Raw genomic sequence first — 18,348 nt, 5'->3', positions numbered from 1 at the left:
AAATGTCACAGGGGAAAATTTTTTTTCTTAAGGTCGTTAGGGTCTAGCGAATCTGAATCTTCAGAGTTACTGTCTATGAAATTAATTGTGATATAGAAGACCTCTATGTTGCATGTACACAGAAGAGTGAATGAGAGTTGATGTGAAATGTCAGTGTAAGTGTTTTCATATTATCTCAGGCTATCTCAAAATGTTAACTGCAGATAGAATCTTGGTAAACTATGTAGACACAAGATACATAAGCCACACACACAGACAAACACAAACACACATGCATGCAATCCACACACACACACACACACACACACACACACACACACACACACACACACACACACACACACACACACACACACACACACACATAAACAGAGAGAAAGAGACAGAGAGATTACTGTGACATCTGGAGGAGAAAAAGTAAGTGTTGGCTGTCCTCTGCTGACCAATCCACTGCAGAGCTATTCCTTTATTCTTGGATGCCCGAGCATTTGGCATAATTTGAGATAATGATATATTCCCTCAGCATATGGGCCTGCATCTCCTCACTGTGCAGTGCCAGGTCAGCCCACTCGTCCTATGGACATGCAGAGGAGATCTGAGCCTCTCTGTCCCACTCGGCTCCTCCGTGCCACAGTCTCATCGCCGTCTCTGCCAGTTTAAGTGGGTGTACGGGACCGAGAGGCTTAAAATGATAACTGTAGCTCGCTCTGTCAGGCGTGGTGATGATGAAAGGCTGCTTGTAGCCGTAGTGCATGATCGCTGGCCGTTGAGGGTTAGGAAGGATGGAAGGAAGGCCTCTCCCCTCTGTTATGCGCGTATGTTTTTTGTCAGTGTTGTTGTGTTCTTGTAAGTTGCCATCTACCTATCCCTCTCACGAGTGCAGGAGCGTGAGAGTTAGCAAAGGATATGCAAATGTGTGTGTACGTGTGTGTGTCTGTGTGTGTGTGTGTGCGCGCTGGTGTGTGTGTGTGTGTGAGAGGGGGAGAGATAGGAAGAGCAGCTCTTCACTTCCACCAATCAAATCCGCTCACCTTGACAGGAAATAATTAAATTGCAAAGGACAGTCACCAGCAGGAAAAATAGGCCATAGCCAGGGTATGAATGCCAAAGTGACACGTGGGGGAACAAATGAGAGAAAGCAGCACTCAGCACTATGGGAAGCCACGGCGGACACGAGTTCCTCCGCTTGGTAATGCGCAAGGACATCCTCTCAAAAGTGCTCGTTTTTCTTTTTTTTAAACGCACCATTGTTTTTCGTCTTTTCAGGAGTACACCATCGACGTGTTCTTCCGACAAAGCTGGAAGGACGAGAGGCTAAAGTTCAAGGGGCCCATGGCCGTGCTCCGTCTCAACAACCTGATGGCCAGTAAAATCTGGACGCCGGACACGTTCTTTCACAACGGAAAGAAGTCTGTCGCACACAACATGACCATGCCCAACAAGCTCCTTCGAATTACAGAGGAGGGCACTCTGCTTTACACGATGAGGTAGGATGGGTGACAGTTATTGGCCCTTTTAATCTGTCTATAACCCACTTCTTATTAGATTATGTTTGATTTCATTGTATTGCTAGCATTCGTTTTCTTTTTTTTTCTCTCTGAAAATCATGTCAACATTCCCACTTAACCTCCTTCTGTCTCCATAAATGTGTCAGACGCATGATGGCATAGGTAACCACGGTGTCCCAGGTCATGATTGCCGCATCTCCCTGTCATTTTTATGACGGTATTAAGTCTATTTATAGTGCCGTTTCTGGGAGAAGGACTCCATAAAGAGGGGCGGGAGCATGAAGGTGGTGCACGGGCCGACTGAGTATCCACACAGTGGCTCTGGGGGTGGTGTGGGGCTGCCTGGACCTCACACTCCTGCTGGGCCTTTCTGGAGATGCCGCTAGCTAGCTAGATAGCCTGCATGTGAGTGAGCCTGTGTGTGTGCTCCATGGACATCGGTTAGCGGATGAGATCAAAGATCAAAGACCAGAGATTTCTCTGTCTGATGTAAAAAAGGAGAAGAAAAAGAGAGGGAGAGCAGGCTTGGAGGATGAGAAGAGGATGGTGATCGGTCTCTCTCTCTCTCTCTCTCTCTCTCTCCTGTGTGTGTCTCTGACCTGATCTGGGCCAGGTCTGTGCCAGAGCTGGCCTCTCCTCCTCCTGTGTGGAGATCGAAGCAGCTAGCATGCTAGCTAGCACTCTGCCGCTGTCAGTCTGCGTTTGAGTTGCGACGCCATAAATAAAAGTCACTGACGCTAACTTGCGCTACGCCTCCGCGCGCCCTAATGTGCAGGTCACGCCAAATCACCGTAAAGCATCCTTTAGCACATTTATTAGCAGACTGAGGGGGAGGCCGGGAGGCCATCGCTGTGTCAGGTAAGTGATGAATTGAGGACAGGTCCTGGTGGTGTTGACATTTCATTTTTTTTCACCACCTCTTTGTCAGTGAGGCGGCCTTTAGGAGAGAGAATCAGAGTTTCACAGCGTGAGTGCCATGTTCTTGTCCTTTCTCTGGAAAGACACTCCAAATTAAAGGAGCCCCCCCCCCCTCTATATCCTATGAATATTGCATTTACTTCTGTGTTCAGAATTTCACTTTCTTGCACACTTTCTTTCTTTCTTTCTTTCTTTCTTTCTTTCTTTCTTTCTTTCTCTCTTTCTTTCTTTTGTTCTTTTTTACCCTCCCTCTCCTTTCTATTGTTTCCACATTCCCTTCTGCTCTCTCTCTCTCTCTCTCTCTCTCTCTCTCTCTCTCTCGTTCTCTCTGTCCCTCCAGGCTGACGGTCAGGGCAGAGTGTCCCATGCACCTTGAGGACTTTCCCATGGACGCCCATGCTTGCCCACTCAAGTTTGGCAGCTGTGAGTATCTCCCCCCCTTGATTCCTCCTCCACCACACCTGCATTCACAAGGGGCTCGGTTAGAAACAACAAAAAACCGCGCACAGACAAAAACAAACATGTTTGTAAAAAAAAAAAAAAAATGTTTTTTAAGCCGTGGCAGGGGCTTAGCTTAAAATCTCAGCACAACAACACAAGAAAATGTCTCCAGGCGAAGAGAGAGAGGCTGATGCCGTGTCTGGGCCGGTGTCGGCTCCGAAGGTGCGCCGGCGTCCAGCCGTCTTGCCGTTTGCCACGGGTGGCATCCTCCCCTCTCTCTCTTTTTTTTTATCTCCGGCCTCTTATCTCACCGGCCTCTGAGCGCCAGCAGCTCTTTCGACCCCAAATCATCCTTGAAAAGAGATGAGCGGCGCCATGCACGCTCTCACCAAAAAAAAAATAATAAAAAAAACTACTCCATGAATAAAAGACCAGCCCCACAACTTCATGCTCCTGACACTGGCTCTAAATATTTCAGCGGGGGGAGAAAAAGGCCCATCTTTGCATCAAGGCTCTCCCCTCCTCTCCTCTCTCCTCTCCCCTCCTCTCCTCTCCCCTCCTCTCCTCTCCTCTCCTCTGCGCTCCTCTCCGCTCCTCTCTGCAGTGCTACAGCTGCTGCTGTGCGCCACTCCTCCTCCGACGCGTTAGATCTCAGCGAAAACCAGCCACGTCTCTTTTTTCCCCCCCTTTTTTTCCCTTCTTTTTTTTTTGTTCTCCTCCTCTCTATGTGCCTCTTCAGCCAGTGACTAACTCTGTGTGAAGTGCCTGCATTTACCTCCGTGTTGTTGGGTTATTCCCTCGGCAGACGCCTACACCCGCTCAGAGGTGGTGTATGTGTGGACGAGAGGAGCGATGCAGTCTGTGGTGGTGGCCGAGGACGGATCCCGACTCAATCAATACGACTTGATGGGGCAGACGGTGGACTCCGGAGTGGTCCAGACCAGCACTGGTCAGTGCAGTTGCCCTTTACCTCCACATCTTCATTACACCTCTGCCACCATGTTTAAAAGTTTACTTTTTGTTTGTGTGTTTGTTTTTACTGGTGCTTTTTTGGCAGAAACCTGTCCAACCAGGCGAATTAAAGTGGTTTCACCAAATCAGAAATATTTGTTGCAATTGGATGTGCTCTTCTAGTACATGGAAGTGTTATTACAAATGATGGCTGCCATGGAGATAGTAGCATTAGTACTAGCAGTAATGTGAAGAAGCAGCAAGATGCAGCAAGATGCACTATCCGTGGATGAACCACAATCATTCATTTATCTTGTGGGCGGATGACAGCTTTCAGCATGATCAAGGCGCACTATAGTGAGTGGAAATGAAATTCATTGCAATGCAGTGTATTCCTATAGTTCAGTCTGAATCACATTGTCTACAGATCCCAATATACTATATTGATTGGAAATGAAATTGATGGTTAATTCCTGTAGTTCACTCTGAATCACATTGTCTACAAATCCCAAGGGCAACCCCCTGAAGCCCATGGGGCAGGTGACTGCATAGTCCCTAGCTAACTGAGGAGATGAAATGGTGGGGTGAGCTGGGATGTCAGGCAGCCGTGAGTTGCGCAGTGCTTCCTGGACCGGTCTCTGTTGAATGCAATGGCCGCCAGGCTGCTTGGCTCATTTCCAGTCGCTTACTTTTTGCCTTGTTATGAAGCTGGGATAATTCTGCTATGATAGCTGGTTAGTTTGCACAAGAGCTGAAAACGCTAGTGAATTTTGTTCTGTTCATTCTCTCTCTTCATAGAGTAGTTAGTCACGCTGGCCTTGAACATGTGGGAACAAGTGAGAGTATACAGCCAGCGTTTTATTCACAGTAAACAAGGAAGAGAATGTTCATAATAACCGAAAGACTTAATTGGCTGATGCTAGAAATGTCAATACTCATCTGCAAATGCATATACTAACTCTTTCAATAAGTATCGATCAAAGCAAATGTAATTAATTGTGTAGTGGCACTGAATATGCTGATATTGAATTTTTTAGGGGTGTCAGTGTCAGGCACAGAGTGTTGGGTATGAGTTATGAACACGCACAAAAACATAAAACATAATATTTACTCTGAGCATATTGATCAAATGAAGCATTGCCACTGATATTGAGTGCGTTTTGATAAAAGAGGCCTATTATTACACTAACAACATACAATCTTTTATGCGGGGGGAAACATCTCCTGGGTCAATTGACTGCCTAACACCCAAAAGCAGATGTCCTCCTCATAACGTTATCCTCCCAAGACACAGCACTGAAGATTATAGTGCACCGAGGAACAATTCACTCTAGAGGCGGACATGAATCAGTCGGTGTAGCTCCTTCTGCGCGGATTTGCTTGTGTGCGGAGGGAAACATTGGTCAATGAAAGCCCCCTGTGTGAGCGGGAGCATGTAACTCTAACCTCTCTGTTGCACTCACATCCCCTCCCTTCCTCCTGGACCCCCTCTACATCAAGAATGGTTGACAACTAAAGTGTTTTCCTCTGCCTTCAGTCATTGCAGTATCACTAACACATCTTTTTTCCTTCTCTTTCTCTCTCTCTCTCTCTCTCTCTCTCTCTCTCTCTCTCTCTCTCTCTCTCTCTGTCTTCCTTCTCTCTCTCTCTTCTATTTTATGTCTCCGCCCATCTTTACATACTGTTGACCTGCCTCAGGAGAGTACGTTGTCATGACGACACACTTCCACTTGAAGAGGAAGATCGGCTACTTTGTCATTCAGACCTACTTGCCGTGCATCATGACAGTCATCCTGTCCCAGGTGTCCTTCTGGCTCAACCGGGAGTCCGTGCCTGCCAGGACTGTGTTTGGTAAGCGCTCCCATCGTCTGATGCTCTGCGGTATTAGCCAATCAATACCCACTTAAGCTTCTCGCCGTCTGACCCCCCTCTTGGTCTAACATTTGCACAGTTGCGACGGTTTATCACCGAAGGCCAATTGCATCATGCATGTCCTGCTACTTTCCCCCCCAGTAAAGCACCTGGTTTCGTGAGAGAGGCAGAACTCACAGTTTTTCCCCTTTTATTGCTTGTTATTCGCATTTCGATTTACAATGCAAATATGTCGGCCATGTTTTATTTAGAGGGGCCCCATCCATTTTTTAGGGAGGTGCAGAAGAATGCTGCGTCAATTCATAAATGCTTAACTCCACCGTGTCTGCCCGACTCTCTGAAGTTTTAAGCTTGCCTTGAGTGTATCAGTGTGTGTGTGTGTGTGTGTGTGTGTGTGTGTGTGTGTGTGTGTGTGTGTGCGTGCGTGCTGTCTGTGTGTATGTGTGTGTGTGAGCGTTTGTCTGGGTGCGTGCTCATGCTGAAGTGTTATGTAACAGGCGGGCCAGAAAGGGAAAGATTTTCCTCCTCGGCTGTGTGTGCGTGTGTGTGTCTGTGTGTGTGCCCGAGCGTACGTGTGTGTGTGCATACACAGGCACGTGCGCGTGTGTGTGTGTGTGTGTGTGTGTGTGTGTGTGTGTGTGCTCTCTGTCTTAGCCAAGGCAGGCCTGTCCTTGCTTTACCCTGCATTGCCTCCCCTCTTCTCAGAGAACTCCAACTCACCTTTGTCCACTACCCAGCATTCTGAGTCTTAGTGCATCAAGAAGCCTCTCTGCCTTAGACGTCACACTACATTACCCAGAGTTCTCTGAGGCATCACTTCAGAACCCTAAAATGTTGATTTGTTGTGGGTTATTGATTACCATTTGTGTGTGTGTGTGTGTGTGTGTGTGTGTGTGTGTGTGTGTGTGTGTGTGTGTGTGTGTGTGTGAACATCTTGTCACTCATTGTACCTGTTGGTAGAAAGAGCTCTCATGTGTCATTACCCAAGATGCATGTTGTTGACAATCTGTTTACTAGTCGATGTAAACAAGACTTAGTGCATGATTGAAGCTCCTACATAGTAAATTGTAGGCCCGAAACAGTCAGACTACACAATCTGGTTGGAGATTGCCATGTCTGAAAGCTTGTTAATTGACTAGTTTTTCATATGCTGTGTCGTCTGGTGCGTGACATTTGTGATTAAACGTGTCACTCAGAGCACACATTTCTCTCTCTGTACTTACATGCAAATGGCATGGCTTTGCTACCTGAACGTTATCCGATTATCCACGCTGTTCGACATCAGTGTGCTTGTTTTTCAGAGGCAGGGATTTGACTTTCTTGTTGAGGCTCCGTGTTTTTTTTTAATTCTAATTCGGGCCCATGCATTCTAAAACACACCAAAGGCGAAGCCTGGCTTTCCTTTCTGATAAGTAGACTATTTAAAAACGCAGCGGAGAGCTCGCTTATCAGTTTCTCAGTGTGCCAATTAAAGCAGCCTGATTACTGTTGAGGAACCTGTTTCATTCTTTTAGCTTATTTGTCACGAGGGTGTATGTGTGTGTGTGTGTGTGTGTGTGTGTGTGTGTCTCTGTCTGTGTGTCTGTGTGGTTGTGTGTTTAGGGGAAGGTACGAGTGTACGAAATGTCATTTCCCTCATGAGAAGCAAGCAAATTGAATTCATTTTTTGTATTGTATTGTGCTGCGTTGCTTCGGCGCGACTAGTGTAGTTTGTCCTCTCGGAGAGGCTGTCATGGCCGTCAGTGGCTCTCCGAAGATTAGCTCTGTTTCGTGGGCACTCCTGCCGCGCGCGCCTGTGTGTTTACTGCCTGCTTGATGGAACCGCTGATTAGAGCACAATGGCACAACTGGCAGCTGCTGCTTTCTGCTGTAAGCCTCGCCAGTCACTAGGGGCATGGTGGTGTTTGCGTGCATTATGCGTGTGCTTCGGTGTGTTTCTCTCTGTGTGTGTCTGTGTGTGTGTGTGTGTGTGTGTGTGTGTGTGTTGGTGTTCACTTGTCTACGTACGCATCTGTGTGTGTTTGTGTGTGTGCATGTTTGTTGACGGGCATTGCGTGTGACAGCATGTGTGTGTGTACAGCAAGGGTGAATGTGATTCTATATTTATTTGCACGTCTCTTTCTGTGTGTGTGTGTGTGTGTGTGTGTGTGTGTTTGTGTGTGTGTTGGCGCGCATGCATAGATGTTTGTTTGGTCAGACTTGGGCCAAAGTCTGGCTGGAGACAACAGTGCTTCTGAAGATGATTGGTAGATGATCATCCATCAGGCTGTTCTTGATGGATTGAAAATGGAGAAGAGGTCACCTTGTTGACCACAGCAGAACCCATGTAGCTCAGAGCCAAAGCAGAGCCGGAGCCCTTGACTTGACCGTCCGCTATGCTTAACACCACGGGGGTGGGGGATGGGTGGGGGGTGCTGATGGATAGTCTGCTTGGTTCTGGTATCTGAGATGTACACCGCCGCGCTCGGCATGATGGCTGTCGTGTTAGCACCCCGGACGATTCATCACCGCGACTCGGTAACTTTATTTTGGCGATCTGCTTACTCTCGCCCATGTCTCCTAATCTCTTAATTCGTCTTCGCCCCCCTGTCGTGTTTGTCACGGCAAACCTTGTTAAAAGATATGGATCATCTAAATCAAGTGTCAGTGGTTGTGCGCACAAGACTAAATTGAGTGGAAGGGGTCCCGGAGAATTGAGTTACCTCGTGATTAATCCATTTAGAACTTTTTTTTCTTTTTTTTTTCTTGCAGCCGGGTGACTGTATTCATTAGAAAGATTCAAATTCAGTGCAGTCTATTAGTCCACTCTGTCAGACAGCCATTTAATACTGGCTCAAAAAAAATAATAATAATGGTGTTTTACTTAGTTAGCGGGAAAATGATGGGAGTCGATGTTTAGTGTGCAGCCTCGTTACGAAAAAAAAGAGAGAGTATCATTATTCTGAGGGAGAATGCAGAAGTAGGCTGCTGCATGCAATATGATTCTCATTACGTTTTAACAGCAACTGAAATGATTGTACAATTTTGTACATAATTTACTGCACAGAGAAGAAAGAAAAATACCCCCCCCCCCCCCTCTATCTGTGGTCTCTTTGTAAGCACTGAAGAATCACTGCAGGGCAGGAGATTGCAGCTGGATCTCCTCACAAAATGGTGGAGTTTTTCTCTCTCTCTCTCTCTCTCTCTTTTTCTTCTTCTTCTTCCATAGACGTCAGTTCGCTGTAGTTCACAGCGTGAAATGACAGGCACACATTTCACCTGGGAGATGGTGCTGAGAGAAGGGGGAGGTGGGAGGGTGTGTGTGTGTGTGTGTGTGCCGTGCTTTTTTACATAATAAGGCACGCAGATGCCCAGTACAGCCACAGGACAACAGGGAGCTCTTGGGCTCGTTGTGTGGAGGCAATTAGGCTGGTTCACAGTGCTGCGCAGCAGGAAGACAGAAGCATGTGTCTGCGGACGGCGTTGTTGTGTAAGTCTGCTTCACTTTGCAGACTTTACAGCATCTGTTTCACACAAGCTGTGATCCTTACAAGAGCAAGATCAAGATACTTTCCAGTGGAAAGGCTAAACCATAGAGAAGCATAGTGTGAAGAAAAGTGCTCGCGTTTTTGTATCGATTTATTTGAATATGATTTTGTAACTTGTTAGGGTTTTTTTCCCCCTGTAAAGTTCACATCTGAATCAGTTTTTTGAATATGCATGAGTCGCAAGCTTTATAGTGAATCATCAACACTTATTCAGAGTATCTGACGTCTAGTCATTCATCTTGTGAGCCTCCCAACAATACGGTGATGATCAGGGGGTATGCAGCAGAGTATCTGACTGCTAGGCAGCCTAGCAACATCACAAATTGCGGCAATAGCGAGCCACTCAAATGCAAATAGGCAAGCTTATCACAAGTTGTATAAACATAAATAATTACAATTATAAATTCGTCCATAGGAGGACTTGAAGGATATTACATTCAGTAAGCACATTTAGGAGTAGTGGGGGGGATTTCAGTGTTTTTCGAGCAAAACACAAGCGGTATGAAGATGCTGAACAGTTTTGGAAGTGGGTCAGTTGAATGTTGTTTTCTCTTGAAATTCAGCGGTGAGCTTTTGTGTTTGTGTGTTTATGCATGTGTGTTTGTATGAAGCCATGGGTCTGGCTGTGCAGGCTTACGTACATAAGAGACCCCGTGAGGAGAAGTTCAAGCGAAGGAGAGGTTATGAAAGCCCCCTAGAGTGAAGTTGAATAGTTTAATGACGTGCGCTTGCTGTTTTTTGAGGTTTACCACCAGGTCAACCTTGGCATGAATGCTCAGAAGCCTCACACATACACCCACACACACACACACACACACATGCAGGCTTACACACACACACACACACACACACACACACACACACACACACACACACACACACACATACACAAGCAGGCTTACACACACTCTCTCTCTCTCTCTTTCTCTCTCTCTCTCTCTCTCACACACACACACACACACACACATGCACATACACATATGCACTCACTTACACACACTCATACATATGCACAGAAATACACACACACACACACACACACACACACTCTCTCTCTCACACACACACACACACACACACACACACACACACACACACGCACACACACGCACACACCATTTAATGACTAATTTATGAACAGTCAGTGGTGCGGCCTCCGCTTCAGGGTGTCACAGATGTCACAGATAGTTTTTGCCTCTGCTGGCGTGTTTCGCTGCGGGCATATTTACACTTCAGTCTGCAGGAAAACATTAACCAACCTGAAACACACATACACACACACACACACACACACACACATACACACCCACACCCACACACTCTCACACAAATACTGGTGAATTGAAATTTAAAGTCTTGACACGCCATAATCTTGCGATGTTGTTGTGCACCTCCCTTTATACAACATCTTGTAATCACCGTACAGCACAATGGCCCAATAATAAAGCGCATGCTTTTGGTGGGGTTAAACCAGGTTAATTATATTCAGTCATCGAAAATTCAGGAGAGTCCAATCACATCCACACAGGGAGCCAATCTCATTGTTCATGTATTGCAGGGAGTGAGGGATCTGGGAGGGACCCAGAAAATTGGCAAGCATTACACCAGTTAATCAAAATTTAATGCTTAGCCTGCCAGCTCGACTACAGGGCTTATGCCTTGTCCATTTATGCAATTTTACCCAACGACCAAAAGAGGCTGGAGCCGATTTCAGCCCATAATGTCTCATATGTCACCAACAGGACTTTTTTATTGCAAACAGAATGGCCTTTTATAGAGTTGTATTATTTTAGACAGATCGCTAAAACATATGGATGGATGAAATGGGTGGCGGGTGGTGTGAATTTCCTGTGTGGCACTTTCGTTGCCAAGCGGACTGAAATAAGCATGTCAAGCTAGATGTCATAGCCTGTCATACTGTACGTACACTCCAGAGTATCATTGATTGTAATGGCAGATTTTGTGAAGTCCAATGCCATAACAGCTTGTGTCATATAGTAACAAGCTCACTCATGATAGGAGAGCTCTCATGACAGTCACAACCGGGAATCATAACACAACACAGCCATGACACTGCAAATGAGATGTTGTAAAAACGTACGACAGTCCATGGCCCAGTAACATGTATATTAAAAGCCATTTTGCTTTCTTTCTCTCTCTCTCTCTCCCTCTCTCTTTCTCTCTATGCTGGAGTATAAAGATCATTGATCATGTCCTTTTTCTTCTTCCCACTGCAGGAGTGACCACTGTACTGACCATGACCACCCTCAGTATCAGCGCTAGGAACTCCCTCCCCAAGGTGGCCTACGCCACGGCCATGGATTGGTTCATCGCCGTGTGCTATGCCTTCGTGTTCTCGGCCCTCATCGAGTTCGCCACCGTCAACTACTTCACAAAGAGAGGCTATGCTTGGGACGGAAAAAGCGTGGTGCCAGAGAAGGTATGGACTAAGTCCATTGTGTGTGTGTGTGTGTGTGTGTGTGTGTGGCTATTACTGTAAGCTACATGTCAGAAGGAGCTGCAGCTACTATGTAAATATGTTATCTAATATCTGTAGGATTTATCTGTAACAGATCTTTGATATGTCGTGAATATGTGAATTCAAAAACATCCACTGGAAATGGGCTTGATATTGATGGTATTATGAATAGAAATGTATATCGGCCTTGTTTATTCCTTCCCCTCACAGTCTTTTTTTATGTGGTCATTTTGGGGTCATGTTTTTAAACAGTTGCCCCCAAGCTTTGGAGAAGGGATAAACAAGCAGAGCGTGTTCATCCAATGCAGCATCTAGAAAGCACCCATAATCTCGGCTCCTTTTGAAAGGGCTATTGGGAGATATTTTGGCATGGGTTGAATATGGTTACATGGGTTAAGCCAAGTCTTACGCTACGTGCCCATTATTGTGGCAAGAGAGCGGTTGCATACGCCTAGGCCCTATCTTCGCCAACGCTTATGGACGTGTAGTATGCTAAAGTATACGATGTAACAATTTATTTAGTCGAAATGCCAGCAAACGTAAGTTTACTAAAGTGGACTTAACACATAATACTTTTAACCAGTGAAAGGAATTTTAACATCTTTTACTGAAATTGACTACTCAGAAATATCGCTACCGTGTTCCCAAAGCACCTCTATGTCTCGGTTCAAGTCGCTAACAAGGTCGTTAAACCAAGACGATTATCAGGCAGAACAAATATTTCTGGCAGGCTATGATTCTGGACCGGAAGACTACTAGAGCAAAGGAGAAAAATTGACTCACTTTCATTGACTAGAAGCCTCACGTTCGCTTGTGTTTGCATAAAGTCTGGCGCCGCCCAACTTCTTGACTCGCCAACTCTGCTTGAATGGCCGCAACGCCTTCCTGAGGTGCACTGTGGAAGCGTTAACTATGCCTTGCCGCTCTCCATAGGAAATCAATGGGCTAGGTGCAGCGCGGTGACTTTGGCCACGATAATGGACATGCACCGTGAGACTGAATGAGAGCTTCAGGGGAGATGACCATTAAAAGATAGCTTTTAGGCCCAATCCCATTACACCCCTTCGCTCTACCCCTTTCCCCTACCCCTCTGCTTTGCGCGTTCACGTGTAGGGGTAGGGATGTCCCAATTTCCGTTAAGGCAGAGGGGTAGGAGAAAGTGGTAGGGCTATATACCCCTCCAAACGAAGATTTTTCAGAGGCATATTCCAAACGGAAGGGTATGAGCAAGGGCAAGGGGAAAGGTGTAGGGGAAGGGGTAGGGGTAGAAATTAGAGATGGGATTGGCTCTTATTGTAGAGATAGGTGTGTGTGTGTGTGTGTGTCCCCATCACCTGACACTCTCTCTCTCTTGTCCATGTGCCCCTCAGCAAAAGAAGAAGAAGGAGTCCCTCCTGCAGAAGAACAACACGTCGTACGCCGCCGCCACCGCCACAGCCTTCGCCCCGAACATTGCCAGGGACCCGGGCTTGGCCACCATCGCCAAGAGCGCCCCTCCGCCTCCCACCGAGCCCAAGGAGGAGCCCAAGCCCAAGCCGCCAGAGGCCAAGAAGACCTTCAACAGCGTCAGCAAGATCGACAGGATCGCTAGAATAGCCTTCCCCTTGCTCTTCGGAACCTTCAACCTGGTCTACTGGGCAACATACTTGAACAAGAAGCCCAAATTACAGGGCATGCAACCCCACTAATCCTACCAGTCCTCTCTCTTTCTCTTTCTCTCTCACTCTTTCTCTCTGTCTCTCTTTTTCCCCCCTTTCTTGCTTTCCTTCCTTTTCTCTCTTTCTTTCTTGCTTTCTTTCTTTCTTGCTTTCCTTCCTCTTTGCTTTCTTCTAAAGTATCTTTTCAGAAAACAAACAAGTGATGGTTGGACTCCGGGTCACCATATTGCTTCAGTGTTACATTGCATAACGTCCTCGATCTGAAAAAAAAGAAGAAAAGAAAATAATGAACAGCCGAGCAATGTGTCAACTTTTACATTATTCTGTGACTTTTGAAATATGCTATTATGATTACAGTACATGGTATATATGTATACACACACACAGAGAGAGACACACACACACACACACACACACATACACACACGCATACACACATACACAAGAGAATGCTATTCTACAAATGCAATTGCTAAGGATACCACAAAGATTTTATTGACTTTTATTGACTTACTTTCTATTGTTTGGTTGTTGTTTTGCATTGAGTTGACATAATCTACCAGTAATATGTTTGCATGAACTGGGTTTTTGATTTCTTTCCAACAACCAATCAACATCAGAGAGATGTCCTAGTTGCATAACGTTGCCTCCCCCAGGACACATGTTAGTATGCTTCCATTTTCGGTTGTTGTGTTGCATTTCCTTGTTTACAAGATAGGGTCTCAGCAATAGCAATAAACCATGTCTCTCAGTGAAGTCACTTCAGCCATGGATTTAAAAAGTTTAGAAACATTCGATCGACTCTTGTGTTAACCATCGAACATGTGACTTACTTAGTTATCTTGTAAATACTTTGAAGTGATAGAGATGTCAGCGTTAAGTTTAAGGCTTTGCAAAATGTACAAACACAAGTGGCAGGGAGACTGTATATGTGAGACCTGGAGAAGCAACTTGTGTGTAAAAATTAAAAAAAAAGAAAAAAGAAAAAAAAAGATTGATTCACTTTTAAGTGACTGTTTTTCTAAAAACAAAAATAAATACTAAGTGTTCCACTACAGACAGAAATAAGGCATCAGAGGGTATATATATATATATATCTATACATATACATAAGTGATATGTGTGTGTATGTGCACACTAGCAGTGATACTAAAAGAATGGGGATAGTGATGGGAAAGAATGTAAAAAAACTGTAAACTCAATGTTGGAATGCATTTTATATTTAGAAATTAAATCACACTTCTGGACTTTGTTATTTTTGTTTTGTCTAAATGCTAATGATATTCGAGAACGATTTTTTCTTTCTTTTTTAATTTTTGGGATTTTTTTTCTTGGGGGCTTCCAGCAACATTATTCTTTGTGTGTGCTGCTAGTAGCTAGCATTGCATTGGCGTCAATGCATAGAGAGTGAAGAGCAGTGCCTTTTATATTTTTCAGGGTTGAACTAATGAAAGGCTACCTTATATAGCGCAAAAGAAATTTCCAACCTATACTTACTTTTCAGGTTCAATTGCGCTTGTTTAGTTCCTGAACCTTTCGAGCACCACTCAGAAAAGTACCAGCTACACTGCCTTCAGTCTCTCATGCCGTTTCGAGGACAGGCGGTCTCTTTTTATTATGATGTCTTTGTTGCTGCTTGTCCATACAAGACTTGGAAGATTATGAAAAGTTATGACGCGCCAATCACCTGGGCCAACACTGTGCCCTGCAAACCAATGCATCTTGGTGTGCTATGATGATGTTTATTTTTGTAGTGTGATGTCAGTCCCTCTAAAAAAAGAGTATCTATACTCATCAAACCAAACGTTAACATGCTGTCAGATGTTTTTGTTCCTACATAGACCTGATAGAGGAGGACAGGATGCACAGATGATGGTTGAAGGTTTTAGTCAATATGTACCATTCTCCAGTTAAGTTGATGTAGCAATATTTGATTAGCAAGGGCTTTTGAAGATCTGAACATTAAACAAGTTGTCTAAGGTGAATTCCATGGTAGCTTAGAAGACAGTGTTTTGTTCAGTGTTAATATCCAATGACTTATTTTATCTTTGTGTATGGGATTTTAATGCATTGTTCATTTTTTGTTTGTTAGTTCAAACACACTTGTTTCTTCTTTTTCAGATATCCAACTCTATTTTTCAAGCAAAAAGTCCAATTTAGCCTTTTGATTAGTTTTGTTTTATTCCTTATTTTAATGCCATTTTGTTGCGTTTCCACGTGTGCCATGGATATGTATTTTTGGTGAGAGTGATATTTAAATAGCATATCATTGCAGGTTCGGGTGGAGGGCGTGTATAAGGTCTAGTGTGCACATGCAGGTCCAGGGTGGGGTCCTAAAAGCTGAGACCAGTTAGGGGAGGCAGAGTGGGCAGTCACCTGGAGTCCTCTCCTGCCCTGGGTGAGGGAGCTATATGCAGATGCAGTTTTGAAGATCCTTCACAAGGATCTTCTTGGAAGCAAGAGTATTTTGAAACATTGTATAAAATATACATATAGATATTTCAATTCCAAACCTACTGTACGGATGTTTCTTATCATGCCTACAAAAAAGTGTATGTGTATATATATATAAATATAATATACATAATACATATATAAATATTTCATGAAGATACAAATTAAAAGAACTCTATATATAATATTGTTTGTACCAACCTATTGTTATGCATTTTGCACATTTAGACATGTTTTACATTTATGTAGTCAGCTTTGTGCTATGCAAGAATAGCTTCAAAACACATTAATTAGCTTTTCTCCTGACCATAGTCCTTCAGAAGAACACACTACTGTAAAAAAAGCTTAACTCTTTTGACAGACCACACTTCCTGGCCCCTTTTCTCCACCCTCATGCTGAGTAAACATATGACCACTGTCTTCTCTCTTCTCTTCTCTTCTCTTCTCTTCTCTTTTTTGTTCCAGTGTGGATGATTTGGTCTGGTTTTGACTACTGTTGGTCAGGAAATGGCTCTCATGTTGATTGCACATAACCGGTGACATGGCAATAAAAATAAACAAATGGGAAAAAACCCTGAATAGAAATTCCTATAAAAGTATTTTATTTAAGCATAGAGCAAATACAGAAAGATGATGGTGATGATGATGATGATGATGATGATGATGATGATGATGATGGTGTTGGTGATGATATGTTGATGACATTTTTGTATTATACACAAGTAGCCCAAATGTATATTCCCAGAAGGCAGCACTGTACCTTATTTTAGGTACAGAGATTCTTTGATTTCTCAATCCTTTCCTTGTCAGAGGGGAGGATGAGAGGCCTAATTCATTTGGAAAAGGATTGGCTGTTTGCTGGAACACTGCCCTGTTTCCTCAAAGCCCTGTTGTTGTAGCATCGCCTCTTAAAGACCCAAAATAGGAAATGCCCAGACAAGGGGAGATGCTCTATTCATTTTGGTCACAGCATCAGTTTCTAAACTGAAAACGCTTGATAGCACATTTATTTTTGGTTTGAACTTGATATCTTTATTTCTGTGTTGATTTATTGATTGGTTTGTTTATTTTTAATTACAAATTGTGTGCAGATCAAACAAGGTAATTGGTAAATAAAGAAGTGTTTACATAGCATTGAAAAAAACACATGAAGGACATTGGGATGTCTGTGTTCATAGCCGATCTGTTGAAAGCACGCAAACATGTTTGCACACGTGTACAGCGTACACAGTTACACATACACACAGCTTTTACATGACTGCGAAGGCACACACACACACACACACACACACACACACACAGACCAGGGGCATTTGCTAACATATTGACAGAGAAACTGAACACATATGACACAACAAGCACATACTCCCATCAGTCCCGCTGACACTTGGAGATTAGTCTTTGATACAGTCCATAGTTGAGATGAGGAAAAGGGAAAAGTGGGACAGGTGTTTTGGTCAGGTAGAGTGGGTTCACCTTCTGTACCTGTTTGAATTTGTTACAATATGGCCCTGTAGAATCTGATTCTCTGCATTAGTCTTTAAATAAAAAGAAAAAAATAAAGACAAATAAAAGAACAAAGGCTTTTCCTCAGGTTTTTTTATTCAGAAATCAAAAATCATTTCCTTAAACGCATCATTCTTAATCTATGCCCTCTGCTGTATTGCTCTTTGCATTATATATCAAGGTGATGGAAAAGTTAAATGCATCATTTTTTACACTTTTACAGTTGGTATTTGCCTTAATAGGTATTTATCTTAATAGTTCTCTGAACACAACTTAAAAGTGATTAGATTCCAGCATCATAAGGTTTGCTATGTGTGATCATTATTATCTAGGTACCTATTGAAAAGCAGTCTGGAGCATAGACTTCATTGTGGTCATAAAATGGTGCCCATCAAACTATCACAACTTTAAGAAACACCGATAGCAGATTTTTTTTTTTTTTTTTTTTTAATTACTTGCTTTTTGAGGGGTCGTTTTCTGACTATTATCAAGAAATGCCACATTGTGTCCCCTATCATAAAGGTGTACATTCATACTTTCCCATCACCTACAGTAGTGCAGATTCGATGATCCGTCCTTGTGAAGTTCCTTGCCAGTGGCACCCAGTCTTGTCAGCCTCTGGTTAAAATAAACAAGCGACTCTTTTAAGGAGAATATTTCTGTTGTATTTGCCCATCAGCTACAGTCTGTTCTCATGGGAACCTGGTATGAAGGTTGGGGATACATGTTCAATGATGCATTCATAGCCATCATCAGCCATGAACTTTCATTCATTCAACACTAGCAGGCAACACAACAAGCCGCTTTACAGGACAGATTGTCATGTCTGGGACCTGCCTCCATCCCCTGCCTATATGATTGTCCTCCCACTGTCTTCCACTCTCGCTCAGTTGATTCTTTTCAGTGCTATTGCCATGCTATTAAAGTAGACTACAACTCATAGGTTTTTCATGTATTATTGCCTGAATTTGGCAAGCAGCACTTAGAGCTGCAGAACCAAAATACTCACTCAGTTCAGTTCTATTTTATGCATT

At 44.0% G+C, this 18,348-nt stretch overlaps 1 protein-coding gene across 3 annotated transcripts in view; it reads left to right on the top strand.

The window, feature by feature from the left end:
* The window catches only part of gabra1 (gamma-aminobutyric acid type A receptor subunit alpha1), a 23,399-nt gene extending 6,010 nt beyond the window's left edge, over positions 1–17,389 (top strand). For all 3 annotated transcript variants that reach the window (XM_062536637.1, XM_062536636.1, XM_062536638.1), the window contains exons 5-10: positions 1,267–1,487; positions 2,767–2,849; positions 3,673–3,816; positions 5,517–5,669; positions 11,455–11,657; positions 13,067–17,389. In XM_062536637.1, the coding sequence (XP_062392621.1) occupies positions 1,267–1,487; positions 2,767–2,849; positions 3,673–3,816; positions 5,517–5,669; positions 11,455–11,657; positions 13,067–13,384 (1,122 nt within the window). In that variant the 3' untranslated portion in view covers positions 13,385–17,389. The remainder of the gene's footprint in view (positions 1–1,266; positions 1,488–2,766; positions 2,850–3,672; positions 3,817–5,516; positions 5,670–11,454; positions 11,658–13,066) is intronic.
* Positions 17,390–18,348: the final 959 nt, after the last annotated feature.

Source organism: Sardina pilchardus, chromosome 5, assembly GCF_963854185.1.
Source record: "Sardina pilchardus chromosome 5, fSarPil1.1, whole genome shotgun sequence".
In the NCBI taxonomy this organism is placed as follows: domain Eukaryota; kingdom Metazoa; phylum Chordata; class Actinopteri; order Clupeiformes; family Clupeidae; genus Sardina; species Sardina pilchardus.
This window is presented reverse-complemented; position numbering and strand designations above follow the sequence as displayed.